The sequence below is a fragment of the Sebastes umbrosus genome, chromosome 4 (assembly GCF_015220745.1).
Source record: "Sebastes umbrosus isolate fSebUmb1 chromosome 4, fSebUmb1.pri, whole genome shotgun sequence".
Lineage (NCBI taxonomy): Eukaryota > Metazoa > Chordata > Actinopteri > Perciformes > Sebastidae > Sebastes > Sebastes umbrosus.
This window is the reverse complement of record NC_051272.1, coordinates 32,154,463-32,173,415: the sequence shown is the minus strand read 5'-3', so window position 1 is coordinate 32,173,415 and position 18,953 is coordinate 32,154,463. Positions and strand designations below refer to the sequence as shown.

The 18,953-nt window shown below is 41.2% G+C and overlaps 1 protein-coding gene and 1 long non-coding RNA gene across 11 annotated transcripts in view; one reads left to right on the top strand and one right to left on the bottom strand.

The window, feature by feature from the left end:
- Nucleotides 1-17,512, top strand: part of zc3h18 (zinc finger CCCH-type containing 18) — a 38,157-nt gene extending 20,645 nt beyond the window's left edge. For 3 of the 8 annotated variants that reach the window (XM_037766104.1, XM_037766103.1, XM_037766102.1), the window contains exons 10-20: nt 1,412-1,594; nt 2,470-2,595; nt 3,743-3,835; nt 4,165-4,443; nt 9,356-9,472; nt 10,441-10,473; nt 10,593-10,798; nt 12,402-12,616; nt 13,066-13,165; nt 14,364-14,460; nt 16,273-16,513. In XM_037766104.1, coding sequence (XP_037622032.1) covers nt 1,412-1,594; nt 2,470-2,595; nt 3,743-3,835; nt 4,165-4,443; nt 9,356-9,472; nt 10,441-10,473; nt 10,593-10,798; nt 12,402-12,616; nt 13,066-13,165; nt 14,364-14,460; nt 16,273-16,513 — 1,690 coding nt within the window. Of the gene's footprint in view, nt 1-1,411; nt 1,595-2,469; nt 2,596-3,742; nt 3,836-4,164; nt 4,444-9,355; nt 9,473-10,440; nt 10,474-10,592; nt 10,799-12,401; nt 12,617-13,065; nt 13,166-14,363; nt 14,461-16,272 lie in introns of all 8 variants that reach the window. The other 5 variants (XM_037766100.1, XM_037766105.1, XM_037766107.1 and 2 more) reach the window with 5 other exon arrangements.
- LOC119486204 lies at nt 1,293-10,698 on the bottom strand. 3 transcript variants are annotated; one of them, XR_005206484.1, is made up of 4 exons: nt 10,574-10,698; nt 3,324-3,455; nt 2,395-2,591; nt 1,293-1,624 (listed from the first exon to the last, which is right to left on the bottom strand). It is a non-coding gene; the product is annotated as an uncharacterized LOC119486204 (long non-coding RNA). The 3 variants fall into 3 exon arrangements; XR_005206483.1 differs by lacking the exon at nt 10,574-10,698 and adding an exon at nt 7,483-7,542; XR_005206482.1 differs by lacking the exon at nt 10,574-10,698 and adding an exon at nt 7,483-7,542 and having other exon boundaries at nt 3,366-3,455.
- Nucleotides 17,513-18,953: the final 1,441 nt, after the last annotated feature.

The window sequence follows — 18,953 nt, the reverse complement described above, 5'->3', positions numbered from 1 at the left end:
CACAGCGGTGTGCCGCTGCAGAGTGAATATAGGGGAAACCATAGAAATAGAATAAGAGTAGAATGGACATTCCCATTCAAACGTGCAGTGGAGTTGTAACTACAAAAAAAAAGAAGCCAGAGTAATTGAGTAAAATTGAACAACTTAATGCTTCATCCACACACTCTTGTCAAAGCGTAGGAAAGTACAGTGCTATTGCCAGGTAAGTGACAACTGAACAGTAGCTCAGTGTGTCTGACCAGTCTATGTAAACAAAGCACTGAGAAACTCTAATTACAGCACACACATAGGGAAAGCAACTTCATTCTCTGCTGAGGTAGACATTACTCCACTATATCTTAACATTGCAAACCATTGTTTGCTGCTGTGTTAATGCTCTGAATCCTGTATATATACCTTTTTAAAAAAAGATTTCTTTTCCCTGGTGGGGGCTCCCGTTGTACAATGATACGGGAAACACTGCATACTTCTCACACAAGTTCTAATGCCTAGCAAGTGCCTGGCCTCCAATAAATATTTATATACACCCTTGAAGATAAACATTTGAAAAAATGTTCCCGCAAAAATGAACATTGGCCTTTCTACTGGGGAAAATCCCATACATGTTGATAGGAGGGGTAAACTCACTCTGCAGCCTGCAGTTCAGTGTGTCCGCCTGTTTCATCTAAAAACACGTCATCATTTACTGCTGCATATTATGTGGGATGTAATAAAATAAGATAAGATATTCCTTTATTAGTCCCGCAGTGGGGAAATTTGCCGTAATCAATGAAATGCAGCAGAGGAAAATTAAATTAAGATCTGACTCCACAGTAAATCATCTGTTGAGTGTTTGGTTGTTATTTATTAGTGCTTTAGAACGTATCCGCCGTGAAACAATCAGAAAATAACTTTACTTTCTCTCATTCACAACACCACCGTACTGTCTCACTTCACAATCTCTTTCTTTCTTTGTCTCTCTGTCTTTTTCTTTAATGAGTCGGAAGGTCGACCGCAGAACTTTACTTTCAATGTTATCCAATAAAGAAAAATGCTCTGCCCTCGTCCTAAAATGGTCCTAAATCGATACTAGAGTGCTTCCTTGTTAGTATGTAGCAGTACGCGAGTTGACGCCGTTGAAGAAGTTACGCTGTGTGTTTGTTTGACCAATCAGCAGCAGTCGTCCCTGCAAACTCCATCCTGACATTTTCAGTACTTTCAGAAAGTATACTACCCCTAGATCATCTGCTGGTGATTTCATAAGTCACTCCCTGACTTATGAAATTGTATGCAATGTTTAAAACACAAAAAAAATGGTGACGTACACCCAGTTTATCTCAAATTAGTAGATGTTAGAATGATTTAAAAAAAAAAAAGCTGTTTGTCTTTGCACTGTCACTTGTCTCTAACCAGCCATTTTCAATTTTCTCAGCAGGCCGATGGAACCTCCCTCAAAGAAAGAGGTTGTTCCAGTTATGAGGCGACCAGATGAGTGGAAGGACCCATGGCGTCGGTCCAAATCCCCCAGGAGACGCCCTGGGCTCGGCTCCCCACCACGAGGCCGCCGGCGACATCGGCCCTCAGGCTCCTCTGTCTCTCTGTCCAACTCCTCCCGGTAAGAACTCCTCCTTCAAGTTGGGATGTCCTGTGTCATCATGATGGGAAAGGAAGTTTTCATGGGTCATGCGTCATCAACGCATCATCAGTTACACTGCGCATGTGTTATACCCTGTGGTCTTAATGCTCAGGCTGATCGGAATCCTTAAAAAAATTCCTGAATCCAGATCATGATCCGGATCGCCACCAAAAGCTAATGGATTGTTCATTGTGCTACACCCCACCCCTCCAAAAGAATTCATTCAAATCCATTGCGAACTTTTGGAGTAATCCTGCTAACAGACAGACAAACAAACCAATGCCAGTGAAAACATAACCTCCTTGGCCCAAGGCCTTTGGCCTTGGTGGAGGTAATTAGTCCCAAACAGTCAACTCTATCTCAGAACTGGCCTTGCAAGATTAGGGCTGATTTAAAACAGTAGATGGTGTGTTGAGCCATTTTCAACCTGAAGTGAAATGAAAATGTATAAATTTGGTATGAAATGTGAAAATATTTAATTCCCCTCCAGGGATTAATAAAGTAGTTCTTCTTCAAAGCAGGTATTTTTACCATATTCACCAGCTTCTTAGCATGCTAACATTCGCTTATTAGCGCTAATCATTAGTAATAATTAGTGGTGGAAAATAACTACATAAGTACATTTACTCAAGTACTGTACCTAAGTACAACTTTGAGGTACTTTTCTTGAGTATTTCCTTTTTCTGCTACTTTTTACTTCTACTCCACAACATCTCAGAGGCAGATATTGTACCTTTTACTCCACTACATTTATCATACAGTTTTTTGTATTTTGTCACCTGTTTCACTACTAGAGTTTGCAGGTGTGTTTAAGAGGCCGTTCATTAATCTTAATCTGTATCTGTGTGTTTCAGGTCTTCGTCTCGCTCTTCATCCTATACAGGCTCTGGGTCATCTCGCTCCCGCAGCCGCTCCTCCTCGTTCAGCTCCTACTCCAGCCACTCCTCCCAGCGCAGCTCTTTCAGTGGCAGCCGCTCTAGGTACACAAAAGTATTTGTGTCTGTGTGTATCTCTATGTGTATTTCACTACACTTAGCTGTTGAATTTGCACTTACAGTCTTTACATTCTGTTCAACCTGCAGACCTGTTTATACAGTGTTTGCAATACTTCCACAAAGCCCACTCCTGTGGGATTTCACAAAGTTTTTAGCCACTACAAGGTTGTTTACATCTCTTTCAATCGAGAACAGTTTACATTATAACTTCCATGTTAAGTCGGCATCTGTTTTAACAGTAACGGTTAATATACTGTAGATAAACGCCATCTTTATTAAGTCGATACAAAATCTTAACCTCTTGAAAGACATAGGGAATAATGATGTGCACATGTTGTCATATTACACTTATTGAAAATAACTGGATGTAATGGTGTAATGGCAATAGGTGAGTAAGCATGTGTTTCTTCAAGAAATAAAAAATTATCCTCCTGAGGTGTTCCCAAGCCGTCCAGTCAAGTAGGTGAAAAATGGATTCCATATATCTAAAAAGATTATTGATTTTCCAGCTAAATCATACGGCATTCAATTTGTATGCTTCCTACCCGGTGACAGTTGTGGCCAAAGGCATTATGTTTTCGGGTTGTCTGTCCGTACCATTCTTATTAATGCGATATCTCAGGAATGCCTTAAGGAAATTTCTTCAAATCTGGCACACATTTTGACAAAATTTGGATTCAAGAACTGATTAGAGGGGCGCCCAGGTAGCTCACCTGGTAGAGCGGGTGTCCCATGTAACAAGGCTGAGTCCTTACCGCAGCGAGCTGGGCTCAGATCCGACCCATGGTCCTTTGCTGCATGTCGTCCCCTCTATCTTCCCTTTCCAGTCTATCTGTCCTGTCTATCTAATAAAGGCAAAAAGACAGGCGGTTACAACTTTGCTGCGGGTGGTCAAAAAATAAACTGTAGATGTGCCAGAGGAACCAAAATCTGGCTTTCACAGCCAAAATTTTTCTCCAGGTGGCATGCCCCCAGACACCCCTAGCTGGCTACTTTTCTCCAATTTCCAATTTATTTAGCACAGGCATTCGTCACATTGGGATTTGATATTATGATGTCACGTTTTTTTTTGCACTTCGGGTAGCTCTCTCTTTTTTCACCGTACATGTCTTTGCATCTCTGTGATTTATAGGTCTCGATCGTTCTCCACATCCCCCTCACCGAGTCCAGCAGCACAGAGGACTGCTAAGAACAAACCAGATCTTCCCCCGGTGTTAACTAAAGGGTAAATATTAAGCACTTACATCCATTTAATCCACAGTCAGCCATGCGTTTATTATCTGCTTCCTCCTTAAATACATTTTCTCATTAGCGTTCAACTCTTTTCTTTTTTTTGTATGTGGTAGTAAATAATGTAAGTCATAGATTGTCATAACAATGAAGTCTGTAGTGTGGGCCTGCTCCAGCATCACGTTGCATCATGCCTGTTTATTGATTATTATTTATTGATCATTAGCTAGAGCATTGCATGAGCTCCGCTGACATGCTAGTTGATAGCTCATGCCTGCCCATCACTGTCTGCATGCTTGAAAAAGTGCCTTTTCCATCCCTAAGCATGCCGCTGAAGCCGGGTGCGATGCCCCCTCCTCGCAGGGAAAAGCCTGCCATGAAGAAAGCTCCCAGTCCTCCTCCACCTGGTGGACCGCAGGGCAGGCCTCCCAAACCCCTGCCAGAGGGAGGGAAGCCTCCCCCCAATCCACGGGAGGCTGGAGGTGCAGGTGGCGGGGCAGGCAGCGGTGGAGCGGGGAGACCCCTGCCTCCAAGAGAACCTGGAAAACCTCCCAACCCAAGGGAAGACAGGCGGAAAGAACGGCAGCAGCATCCTCCACGGAGGTAGGTGTCTCACCCTCAAGCTCTCGGCTCATTTTGAGGCCTCTTTAAAGTGCTGTTAAAAAAAAAGATAATACATTGGTGTATTACATTTTACATTATCTGCTATGGGTTCAGATCTGACTGAAAGTCTGGTGTTACATTACAATGGCAAAAGGAATTTGATTTATGGCAGGAATCAGGAAAAGGAAAAGTTATTTTCCAGTTAGTCTGTCTGGGTCAAGAGCCTCGTCTGGTTCAATGAGGCAGCGTCGAGCCTCTTCTAACCCTATACCATCAATTTAGTAAAATCTCAAATTCAATTCAACAAACTAAACTGCAAGTTCTCAAAAAAATCAAGCTGAACATTTTTCATTCAGCATCAAATGATTTAACTTGAACAATATTCGATTTAGTAGCAAGCAATTCAAACTGAAATGGTTTTAATTCAATTCAAACATCCCAAACTGGAAAGTGGTTAATTCAAATCAAACACTCAGTTCAGTTCAAATACTTTAAACTAACAGACGTCTCATTTAAATCTAAATCCACCTAAGGTTGGAAAACACTTAATTCAGTTCAAGTACCTATAACTGCCAAATATTTACTTCGGCCAAAGCAGTCAACTGTAACTATTCAATTTAGCGTCTCCCATTTAAACCAGAGATGTTTCAAGGATCATGGAAGTTTTTATTGTCATTCCAGAACATGTTGGTACATGAAAGGGAACGAAATATAGCACTCAGGTCCCGGAATAAGAAAGCCTAATATACAATTATAATTTAAAAATCAACTATAACAAATAAAACACATAATAAATAGTCAAGAATAGTCAAAAATGACGTTAAGTGTGAGGGGAGAACGTTTGGCCAAAAGGCCTCAATTGCACCTGATGCACAGTGAGCAGCATTGTGCCTTAAGTGGCAGCATAATACAACAGTACAGCACTAGCAGAGTGTTTAATTCAGTAGTAACTTGGCAATTTAGCATTGATTTAGTATCCAAATTTTACTACAAACTAAAAAACAGCCGATCTCAAGGGGTTTCTTACCGCTAGTGTTGAGGAGTGTTGTCAGAGAGAAGATCAAAATCAGCAACTTTTAATCAGATTATAGAATGTACAATCTATTTTTATTTAACCTTTTCCACTCCACCCCTCTTTACCATAGACCCTTTTTGTCTTTTTTTAACAAGGGTGGTACAGGGGGTCTTTAGGGGGAGATAGCAGGTCAACAGTAGATGTCACATAGAAGTGGTGTACATCATATGAAAGCTGGGAACCTGAAGATTAATTGGAGATTTGAGCTAAGCACTGTGTGTCATGTTGTTCTAGTTATAAATCAGAAGAATAAATTAATACTTAAAATAAATTGTGAATGTGTGTAAGGGCTTAGAACATTATGATAGATGATTATGATTTGAAGTACATGATGGCCATTCCCCTGCTCTATGATGTGTCATAAGACATTATACATTACAATTCATATTATATTATTCATTATATTATTAAATTATTCTATAATTTATATTAAGCCTATATACAGTATATTTGTATTATATATTTTTGTATTAATAGCATTGACTTCAAATTCAGTTGGTTCGATGGAAAAAAATAAAAATATATATATATAGGTTTGATGTAGTTAAACTACTTTTGCCATGTTGCTGTAGCTTAGCTTGTTAAATTTTTTCACTGCAGTGAAACTTCATTAAATGTAGAGTAACTGGTTGCGTAACTCACTACACTTTCGAAGTAGCTCCCCCAACACATCCACGCTGAAAATGGTGTTTCTCTCGAAACTGAATAAAAAAACTAGTTTCGTTGTCAGCACAAAATGTGACTAAGGTATTTATATATATGCACGTGTATAGTCAGTTTACTGGAAATGGATTGCCACAGCATTGTTGAACTCTTTATAAGCTGCTACAGTTTGTGTGCCGGCTGTTGCTGGCGTCATCCCAAAAATTGCTGCAACAACTTATGAGACACAAGTGAGCATGGGAATCACCATCATAAACTTCTATCATAATGTTCTAAGCCCTTATACAATTTGACAATTATTTCAATTAGTTAATTAATTAATATATATTTATATATATATACAATATATTTTTATTACCGATTCATGACTAGAGCAACTTGACACAGTGCTGAGCTGTGCTTAATCTTCAGGTTCCCAGCTTTCAGATGTACACCACTTCTATGTGACATCTACTATTGACCTGCTATCACCCCATGTACTGCCCTAAAAAAGACAAAAACGGGTCTATGAAAAAGAGGGGGGGATTGGAAAAGGTTAAAACGCTGTGTGAGCACAGCGTGTGCATACAGGGCAACTGTCTGGATGCTGTGCTATTAGTTTTAGTTGCGTGCATGTGGGTGAATGTTGACCCCCCCCCCGACTCACATTTGCAAGGAAGTATGTCAACAGTGAATGATTGTTAAACAGATACATTTGCAATAAGCAGAACTTTATTTCCCAACACATTTACATTTGCATATTTGTGTCTGTGTTTGTGTGTGGCATAATGCAATACTGCAGGTTTATGAAACAGCTGTGCATTTCGGGGAAAGACCATAGAGACTGGGTGTGTGCCAGGGAGTGGGTGGGTAGCTTGAGTTAAAAAGCAGCACCGTTGTGAGTGCACACATTATGTGTGTGCGTGTGACCGATCAATAACAGACAGAGAGGAAGAAAAGCTAAAGGTCAGGGAAGAACAGTAAGGGTGTGTGTGAGGCTGTTTGCATCTGTGTGTGTGGGTGTGAGTGTGGGCTGATGGTTTACACTGTGGAAACTATCCAGGAAAACCAGTTCCAACACCTGTTTTTTATTTTGTTTGTAAACTACTTCCCTCTGATTGACAAGTATGATATGAGGTATAGTTTAGTGATACTGACGGGGGCGAAGGATGGAGTATCATTAGGGATAATAATTAAACGTTTAACCGTTAACCGACATTAAGAACTCTAACTGATTAATGCTATCGGTTAAATGGTTAAAAGAAATATTAATAATTAATTAAAAAGCTGAGCAAAACTCAGAGGAGCGGCTTGTCACTTACAGGAGAAAAGCTGGTCCACCTTAACAGCCCACCTTAGCAGAGCTGAGGAGTTGTAGCCTCGTAGCATGTATTCACCGACAAATAAACTGTACACAGTACACTGTCTGCTACAGCTATAAAGCCACCGACAACCCCACACTCACCACCACACACGCACGCACGCACGCACACACACACACACGCACGCACACACACACACACACACAAGTGTCTGTCGGACACTTGCTAAAGTTATGCCGCGCTGACAGACCTTATGTGTGTGACAACGGGGAGCACGTAGCCACAGCTAGCAGCTAGAGCTGCTAAAGTAGCACAAACACACACGGGTTGTCGGACGCTCGCTATCGGTACACCAGGCGGACACACTGCTGACAACCTGCTAAACTAAATGTGTGGTGGAGACTACTGGGAAAGTGGCTGCATGTCCGCGACACTACACGCAGCACCATGGCTGCTACAGTAACGCTCCCGGACAAGTGAGCTGGGGACTGAGCAGACAAACACTGCAGCTGGCGCACAGCTGCATGCAGGCACTAATCTTGTCGATTAACGGTTAATAATCGGTTAGTGAGTGACATCGGTTAAATATTTTTTCCAAAATTTGCATCCCTAAGTAACATTCAATTCAATACAGTTTATATTTATATGACTTCAAATCATAACAGAAGTTATTTAGAGACGCTTTTCATATAGAGCAGGTCTAGACCGTATTCTATAATTAAGGAAGTGACCCAAAAGACAGTGGCAAGGAAAAACTCCCTTTTAACTGGTAGAACCAGTTGGAACCAGAGCCTGGTTTTGGGCAGAACCAGGCTCTGGCTCTGGCTCTGAACGTGTTTGAATAGACAACGGTAGTGTCTGTCTTTTAAGGAGTGGTTTACCACAGTGGTACTTTGCAAAAGTAAAGATGAATTCATTATTGTCTGCTGAAACAACTCTGTTTAAAGATACAGTACATAAAACACACAGTGTTGCCAGGACACACACATGATGGCTCTTCCTTTGGAGTTCCATAACGAGGGAAAAGGTCATATTTGTGAGATATTTTCTTTAATCTGTGCCAATAAAAATGCAATTCAGTGAACCCACCCCATTTCATCTAAAAAAGGCACTTTGAAAAAAAATAAACGTCGCTGCGATGACATTTACTGCTGCATAATATTTACTGATGCACGTTGGATGTGATGAATGAAATGCAGTGGAGGAAAATTAAACTAAGTCTCTGTCTTCACAGTAAATTCTCTGTTGAGTCTTTGATGGTTATTTATTTGTGCTTTAGAACATAACTGCAGTTAAACAATCAAAAAATTACTTTTTTTCCTCTCATTCACAACACAGCTGCACTCGCCTGTCTCTTCTACCGCCCGCCATCTCAGCCCGCTCGCGCATTCTCTCTCTTTTTCTGTCTTTTTTTTTAAGTTGGTAAGCCGCCAGCAAAGCCGAAATGGATACTGGAGTTGTTTTATGACTGAAGCGGTACACAAGTTGAAGCAACGGCACACCAATCAGCGACTGTCATTCCTGAAAATCCCATCCCGAACGTTCCTGAACTTTCAGAAAGTACCATCCCAGCCAGGGCCCTTTTAGGGGGTAAAATGTCCCTGGAACCAGCAGACGGAATGCAATTAGTTCCTCCAAAGGTTCCTAGCTCTGGTGGAAAGTTCTTGTGGTTGAAAAGGGGGCTTATGGTCCAAATCCTAACTACATTAGTGACTCCAACTGATTGGTCAGGGCTCCTGCAAAGTGGGGTGATGGACCTGGTGGGTACGGCAGGCCGCAGGAACCTAGCGCTGTTACACCCTCCGTGATTTTTTCAGTGCTGGCAGGGGAAAAGAAGCAGCTGTGTTCTCACTTCTGTGTCTGTCTCTTCCAGGCGAACTGTGAGTGGGAGTGTTAGTGGAAGCGCTAGCAGTTATACTGGTTCTAGCTCCAGATCCAGATCCTCCTCCAACTCCCTCTCCCGCTCACGCTCGGGATCCAGAAAATCCAGGTACTCGCTGTAGTTTCCCAACCATTTCTTTTTGAGAGATGTTGTTGACCAGATATTGTATTCTGGGGGGTCATTTATATATTTAAAGGGACTGTTTGTAAGTTCTTACACGTATAAATCACCCGGGTCGGTGTCCCATGCGCGATTGCGTATACGCGCTCGCATGTGCGCACTCGCGTGTGGCTACGCTGTTCAGACTCCAACACAAACTACTAGGAAGCACCAAAACCGCAAAGTTATATGAAGTGATATAACTCTATCTTGCAAAACAGTGTTGGCCGCGGTCGTAGTACTCGGGGAAGGCCGTAGCTTTGGTCTCCAGGGCCAGACTCTCTGCTGTATTCTGCTCCTCTGCTCCGCTGCCTGCCTGCCTGCCTGCCTGCCTGCCTTCACTCAGCTCGCTCCACCTCACATGCATGCACGCACACTCCACACTGCAGAAGAGTTAGTTTAGCTCTGAGAATATCTAGAGAATGTACAGTGGACGTTTGTGTGTTTGGTCAGCTAACATTACTGCCAAGCAGGTGAAATATAGAGTGATATTGTGGTTTTAGCTGACGTGTGTCGCCTCACTGTTTTGAGCGATGCTCGTTCATGTCTATTAAGAGCGAGCAAGCGCGAGCCCGACGCTGACTTTCGTTGACTTAACGGCCACAGTTGTCGCTGTTGACAAGCATTTCTGATTCTTGCAAACAGTCCCTTTAACTTATTTATGAGCAAGCAGATGGATAGAGAACAGGTGGGATTTATAATAGTTTATTGCAATTACAATTGGCTGCTTTTAGGTTTTAGTACTATCAGAATTTTATTTGATTGATCGGTTGCATTCATCTTCAGTCACTGTGTAAGTTTGCAAGCTAAATATTGAAAATATAAAGGTATGTTAAATGTATATATAATGGGTTATTGTGATTACACATCCTAATATGTATTCATTCTATGTTCTTCTCTCTTGCTTTCATGCGCTGACTGACTGTTGGGAAACCCTCCAGAAAATCCAGGTAGTTATTATTCAGGGTGTTATTGTTGTGTGTGTGTGTATGTGGGCAGACATGTGGGCATTTTGTGTCATTTATACACAACTGTGATGCTCAGTTAGACCTGTTGTCTCTTGCCACAGATCGCTGAGCGTGAGCAGCGTGTCATCGGTGTCATCGGCATCGTCCAGCAGCAGCTCGGTGCGTAGCGCAGACTCCGATGACATGTATGCTGACCTGGCCAGCCCGGTGTCCTCTGCCAGCTCCCGCTCGCCCACACCAAATCAACCTCGCAAGGAGCGAGCGCCGCCGCGGGACCGGCCTCCACATGGCAGAGACAAGATCAGGGGTTAGTGTTGGCAACAAAGTCCCTATGCAGCAGGCCAGGACGCATAGGCAGGCTGCTACACAACAGCTTGACATACAAATCATAGATTCTCAAATAAACCGGTATTCAAATAACGGCCTCAAAAATAGCCACCATGAGCAAATAAAGGCTGGGATAAAAATATTGAGGGGGCTGGAATTACCTGGGCCACTGGCTCTTATGGTTAATTCAGCATAATGTTCAATTCCATAATTCAATCAGTACAACAACAGTGTCATGTCATCACTCTCACCACTCTGCTGCTCTGTTTCTGTTTTTAAAACAAATCCTACTTTTATTCACCAATTACTTCCAGTAACTTTTCCAAACAGTGTTTTTTATGATGGTTGTTGAGCTACTCTCAATTAAACTCACTTCCTGTAGATGTTTCAAAGTAAAAGCCCACCCGAAAAGGGATTATGCCCATTGCACGACTGGAAGGCTTTTAGTATATAACATCTGTTCAGGAAGTTTGAGTTTCATTGACGATAGTTTAACGGCAATCAAAAGACAGAAAATTACAAGTGACTGGAAGCGATTAGTGACTGAAAACAGTATTTCAGTTAGAGAAGAGAAACAGGTTGGTGAAATGACATAACTCAGTTTTAGAGGCATTAAAAGTCAAGATTTCAACACATATTCTTCAAAATTAAAATGTTGTTTTTCATTAGCTTTAATAAAATCAAAAGTACCACAGTTGTGAGTTTTTTCCACATAAATACATGTATGTATGAAGAGTCTGAAATTAGCACCCGCCAAATACGGGTAACTTGTTGGCAGTGGTGGATAAAATTGTCAGGCCATCCACCAGGCTGACAGGGAAAACGCTTGCAATGGAAATATACTATTGGGCGAAGGTAAATTATAACGTTATCATGATGTGTTCAAATGTAATCTCGTAAAATTAAGTTTTTGGTGGGAAACTTAAATAAATCCAGATGTTTATTGGAGATGTTTTCACAGCAATATAAAAACAATATTAGAGAGGGAATTACGACAGGTTTAACTTCCTAACAGCTTGCCAAGATTGTTTTTAATCAAAGCAATTATTCAAATATTCATAATCATTTGAATTGTGTGTTGTTATGCAAATAACCACTATAGATGACAATAACAAAGTACAGTACAGTACTGTGTACAGTACTCTCCCTCCGCTGAAAAATAGGGCTCCCCCGGAGTCTACGGTGGTACTCGAACACTGTAATTTACCATGTATATAATGTTTTTTATGTAAAGTATATTGAACATTGAATGACATCAGATCTAAAATATATTTCCTTCATTTAGTGCAGAGATTTCAAAAGTGGCAGATAAAAATTATACTTGCCTGCCACAGTGGCAGGCAGTGAAAACAGTTAATTTCAGACCCTGTATGTATGTATGTATGTATGTATGTATGTATGTATTGCAAACAAAAAACGCAAGAGTGTAAAATGGTAGGTATAAAATAATACAATTAAATTATAAATAGATAATGATATATAGATTTAAAATATTTGACATTTCTCTCTAAATGGGAGTTATGGAAATGATGAGCAGCATTCCATAGCTCATCAGTTCTCATGTTTTTCTGTCCTCATCACAGAGAGACCATCAAAGAAAGATGAGCCTTTCAGGGAGGACCGCAGGAAGATGGACCCATCTGGTGCCCCGCCTAGAGGAGGCAACCCTATGCCCAGATCAGGACCTGGTAGCAGGGGTGGCCATCCTTTACATCCCCCACCTGGCGCCATGGGCCCCCCAGGAAACTACGGAGGTTCAGGTTCCCACAAAGACATCAAACTCACCCTTCTCAATAAGGTTAGTATTGCTCCTCTTTGCATTTTTAAAGGGTCTGTTTCTTTCTTGACGAGAGTTAGTCCATTCTAGGAAGTCACTGCACCCAACCAAGAAATAAACCAGCACATAACCTCCCCACAACTTGTCTGTTTTACCCTTTGGTTTTCATATGAACAAACAAGATATCACATTTTAATTAGTGAGCTTTAAATGTGCTGGTTTCCATCACTAAAATATTTCCCTCCACTACCCCGTCCCCTCCGCCAATTTAGTTCCATACTTGTGAGAAACACAGTACAGACATATTTTCTATGAAAAGCACTGGGTAAATCACTTGAAGCTGTTTTGGGGGTTTTTTTTCACTCAGATGTGGAATAAATCAGTTGGACCCTGACCTCGCTTCTTGGATTAAATTCCTTAAACTTCCTTTATTTTCATTGCTTGACTCCATATGTCCTGTCATTTTCCAGCAACAGGGAGATAAGGGCAACAGAAAGAGGTACCTGCCGTCAGACAAAGACAGGCCAAGTTCCCCCCTCAGCAAGAGGATGGCCATGTCTCCAGACAGAGGTGAGAAATGTGCTTACAAACAGCATCCACACCCGTTCACTCTCACACATCGTTTACTGTTTCACACAAATACACACAAGACCTAGACCAACATATGGGAACAATACTGGCTTTTTATTTTTTGTCCATCTCTGGCATGATGGATATGATGCAGTTTGTGTTTTGTCTATGGGAACCCTTTTGCCTGAATTAACTCTCATGTAACATTTTGGTCAGATTCCACACAAGTACACATGGACATGTTTTATAATTACTGTAATTTATAAACATTGACATTTTAGTAACATTTATTCTTGATGTTGCAATCTCTGGTCAGATTTGTGTATGTTGTTTGATACTAAATCAATGCCCAAATTTGTGCTAAAATTATTGTTTGGTTAATCAGTGAGATAGTTGACAGAAGATTATTTGGTACGGTTTAATAGTTAATCCTTTTGTTATTTAATCAGTTGATATGTCAAACATTAGCTGGTTTCAGCTCCTTAAATTGTAAGGGCTTGATATTCTTTTTGTTGCTTGAAGCTTCAGTAGGCAGAAAGTTTTAGGCATCATAGGGAAGAAATTCCATAATAACCTTTCAGCATATTGTAATTCAAGTGTTCTGAGAGAAAACTACACTTCTGTACCTCCTCATGGCTCTGTTTTCAGGCTTTAAGACATCTAGCCCGTGACGGGACACTTTGGCTAATCACAGGTCATTTAAAAAAGAAAGCGTTCCTATTGGCTGTGCTCCGGCTGCTGGGCGGTGTTTGGTATTTCCTCAACAGATCTCAACATGGCTACCGGGTCACAAACTTTCTCATTTTACAGCTAAACAGTACACTACAAGATATTTCTGAAAACATTTGAGTAGAGAAATAGACATTACAGTAACAGAATATTGATTCATATTTGATCAGCGCTGCCTAGTTTAACCATTTGGTCGGAGTTCACGAATGATTGACAGCTGCTCAGAGATGGCAGACTCCAGATCAGCTCTGATTGGTTGTTTTTTCCTCCGGTCTGTGAAATCTTGCAGATGCTATTAGGAGCACCGGAGGACACAGAGGAACATGATTTTTTTCAGCTTATCTACTATGTACTACTGTCAGGATATAGTGACTGTTTTATAAAAACAACAATTTTTAATCAGATTTGCTCCAATCTTGCTTACTGCTGCTTTAACAACCTCACTAACTCTGAAACTGGTGTTTTTCAGTCCGTGATAAGAGGATTCCTGGCCGACCCCCACTCTCCCCTCGGATGGAGCGGCCCAGAGGCCAAGGGCCCCGACCCATGCCTTCCCAGGGAGACAGGTTGGTGCACCCTTCAGCGTGTTATTGTTATAGGACTGTGATATTTATTCTTTAACACTTTATCATACAACAACAGAAGTCTAAAATTGATTAAAAAGGTGTGTGAGGGGGGAGCGCATTCAGTGTGGAAATTCTAGAGTCAATTTATCTTTCTGACTCATCATCCTTATCCCCAGCAGGTATCATGTTTACTTAGGCCAAACACATCAGGGTTTTCAAGGGTAACTTTGATATGTTTCAACCTGGACCCTCTTATCTCATGTCTTTGTGTCTAAGTGACTAATGGGGACAAATGTTTTGGTCCAGTATTGAGGGAAAATTACTTTTACCGGCAGCCGCGAAATAAGCTGCGTAGGCAAGTGAGCAGCGTCAATGTTACGTTCACTAAAGGTGCTTGTTGTCTATTAGGATATAATGATGAAGTATTGACATTTTAGACAGACATGGATGTAAACTTGACTGGTTGGCGGAGGCATACAACAGTGAGGTTGTAATTCTAGTTTTAATATGACAGCCTTTCAGATCGTGCAGGGCTTCCATTATTAATGCTTAAAGTCCTAAAAAAAAAAATTTCAACAGTGTTTTAGTCTTGTTGTATTTTTTAGGAAAAATAATCCATTAAAACTAGGGCTGTCAATCGATTAAAATATTTAATTGCGATTAATCGCATGATTGTGGAAAGTTAATCGCAAATTAATAACACATTTTGTATCTGTTCAAATGTACTTTAAAGGGAGATTTGTCAAGTATTTAATGCTCTTATCAACATGGGAGTGGACAAATATGCTGCTTTATGCAAATGTATGTATATATTTATTATTGGAAATCAATTAACAACACAAAACAATGACAAATATTGTCCAGAAACCCTCACAGGTACTTCATTTAGCATAAAAAATATGCTCAAATCATAATATGGCATACTGCAGCCCAACAGGCAACAACAACTGTCAGTGTGTCAGTGTGCTGACTTGACTATGACTTGCCCCAAACTGCATGTGATTATCATAAAGTGGGCATGTCTGTAAAGGGGAGACTCGTGGGTACCCATAGAACCCATTTTCATTCACATATCTGGAGGTCAGAGGTCAAGGGACCCCTTTGAAAATGGCCATGATAGTTTGTGTTAACGCGTTAACATCGCGTTAACTTTGACCACCCTAATTAAAACCATACTATGAAGTTTAGTACAGTTTTGTACTTGAGTGTGTCTTTTGACTGTCGACATGCTGACTCACTCGCTTTGTGATACTGTATCGATTTTTAATTAATAGTTTATATGCAAAGATTAACTAAGTCAATACTTTTGCATTTGCAAAGAGATGTGTCCTCTCAGTGTATGTGCCCTCTCAAAGTAGAGCTATGATGTTGGATGTTACAGAGACTGTGATAAATGCAGATCTCACTGTTCTGATTGCATAAAAAAAAGTTCACTTTTTTCACTCAAATTTTATGTATATGGTGGTGTGTTCTTTATAGACAGTTTTCCTAAAATTAGATTATATACATCTCAATATATCGCCTGCCTTACAGTTTCCCAATATATCATGATATATTGAATGGTAACCCCTTTATCATGGTACGTATCGTATCACCAAATTCTTGCCAATACACAGCCCTAGTTGTTAGTAGGATCAACTCATTTTTTCATGGGATTTGATGACAGTAAAACCAGACTTCTGCACCCACATTTAATGTTTACAACAGCTTATTTTTATTGTTGCTGTACTTTCTATTATAGTTCTAAGTCGCATCACGCTATCTGCTTGTATGAACTGACATGAGTAAAAGACTCTCTCTTCTCTTCCGTAGAAAACGTCCCCTGTCACCACCCCCCAAGTCATCTGGAAAAGGCCCAGCGGCGCCATCGGGCAAGCCGGCCGCCCCGGGCACCACTTCGGCCGCCGGCTCCAGCTCGGGCTCGGGCTCGGGCTCGGGCTCCAGCTCCAACAAACCCAGCAACACACTGTCCCGCCGCGAGGAGCTGCTGAAACAGCTGAAGGCTGTGGAGGACGCCATCGCCCGGAAACGAGCAAAGATACCCGCCAAATAAACGGAAGCCCGCTCCTCGCCCGGCGGCCTGCCCGTGCGGCCTCGTGAGCCGGGGCAACAGTGGGGACCGTGGGATTGAGCGTTTTTCGCTGCCTTCAATGGACGTGTAAAAATGTTGTATGGTTCATGTATAAAGGCTATTGTGTAAGTGAACAGGAAGTGGTTTGGCTCTCCATTCTAGAGTGTTGTTCACTCCCATATGCCCGACTTAAGCTCCCCGTAGAAGTCTTTGAATGTCTTGGCTGCAGTTCACCTCATCAACGAGAAACGGGAGGAAACATTTGAGCATTTGGTGAGGGAGGGACATCTCAGGAATGGAGTGTACTTTGTGTAGACTTCACAGTACAGAAACAGAACTTGATCACTTGCTGCTCACTCTGTTCCTTCAGTCAAAAGGAAGCATCTTCCTCATCTGGTGTTATGAATATAAGATTTATACACATTGAATCTACTACTTCTGTCCGTCTGTCTCTGCCCCCCTTTTATCGTCTTGTTCTTTCACATCTTTTCTTTAGTTTCCTCTGTGGGCGGTGTGACTGTTGGGTCAGCTCTACAGGGGACTGACAACCTACAGGGCTTCACAACGCTTCTTTGCATAAATCTACAAATTCTTGAGCATCCGTATTTGGCCCCTGTCAGCGATCACGAGCCCAAGCTTTGTTCAGAGGGGGGGCCATGTTCAACCAATGACTCGTCTGCGTTCTGTGTTTTAGGGCAGTGTCCACTGTTCACCTTGTACAATAATAGCAAGTCATCAAATTCTTTCGAACGTATAATTATAGACAGTGATGTGAAGTATTGCTTTTTTTTTTTTTTTTGCTTTTTTTTAAAAAAAATCGACAGCATTTTGTTTTCTTCTTAGCTCTTAAGTGATAAACCGATGTTTTATTTGTGTCACATTTTTAGTTGAAGTGTGAGAGGTGGATCGGGGACATTTAGAGACGAGATGTCTTGCTTTTGTGACAAAAGCCTTCTAAATAAACTATTTTGATAAAAAGAAGGTCAGTTGCCTGGGTTTTCTCTGCTGTCATGCAAGACAAGAAGTGTTTAAATAAAAGAGGCACTGTAGAAATTAAATGTCCACTACGGGGACTGACATCATCACACATGAAAACAGTTGGGCTCGTTGGATCCACAAGAGTCTCAGCTTTACAGTGATACCCAATCTAGACTGTTGGGATAGACGGGGATCCCAGTATGCAGAAATATTCAAAACACAACATTAAAGAGTAGGTGGAAATAACACATTTTGCATGTGGGAATTCCTTTCCGGTCCCTGTGACCTTTAACGGAGCTGGACATTTGCTTAGTTTTCCATAACTTGGACATAAACATCACTATGAGAGCTGACACACCAATCCCAGTGGAAAGGTTTATCACATTTATTGCACACTAGTTTGTAGAAACATTTACAACTCACCCACTCAATAATACAGAAATTTGCATCAGTCATGTCATGCAGCACACTAGGACGGTATGATGGTGTTTCCCAACGGTTTGGTTTGTCAACTAGCTGTATTTTTTTAAATAGTGGGGCAGCTAAGCTGAAATATTCATAACAATTGTGCATTTTGCGATAAAAGCAAGAGATGTAGGTTTATATGTTATGAAAAGATATAGATATCGGGGTGCTACAAATTTGGCCCTTGAGAGCTAAATATTAGTAATTGTTGCAGAATACTGATTTTATGAGTCTTGATGATTTCCAAGGTGTGTTCAAGCTGATTAAATCCGATGTCAGAAGATCACAGACATGTTTTTTTTTACCTCTTTATTTGGAAAGAGACTGGCAAACAAGCAGTCAGAGCTGATCTGGAGTCTGCCATCCAGCTGCCATTCTATGAGAGCCGGCTGTCAATCACTCCCGAACTCCGACCAAACGGTCAAACTAGGCAGCGCTGATCAAATATGAATCAAGATTCTGTTACTGTAATGCCTATTTCTCTCCTCAAATGTTTTCAGAAACATCTTGTAGTGTACTGTTTAGCTGTAAAATTAGAAAGTTTGTGACCCGGAAGCCATGTTGAGATCTGTTGAAGAAATACCAAGCACCGCCCACCAGCCGGAGCACACCTTCTCATTTTACAGCTAAACAGTACACTACAAGATGTTTCTGAATATGTGAGAAATAGGCATTACAGTAACAGAATATTGATTCTTATTTGATCAGCGCTGCCTAGTTTGACGTTTTATCGGAGTTAGCGAGTGATTGACAGCTGCCTCCGTTGAATGAACAGCCAATAGGAACGCTCTCTCTGTCAATGAAATGACCTGTGATTGGTCCAAGTCTTCCGTCACGGGCTAGATTTTTTTAAAGCCTGAAAACAGAGCTATGAGGAGGTGCAGAAGTCTAGTTATCTCTTTTTTACAATATTTTTTATTCATATTACAATATGCTGAAAGGTTATTATGGGATGTTTAACCAGTGCAGGTTTAATGAC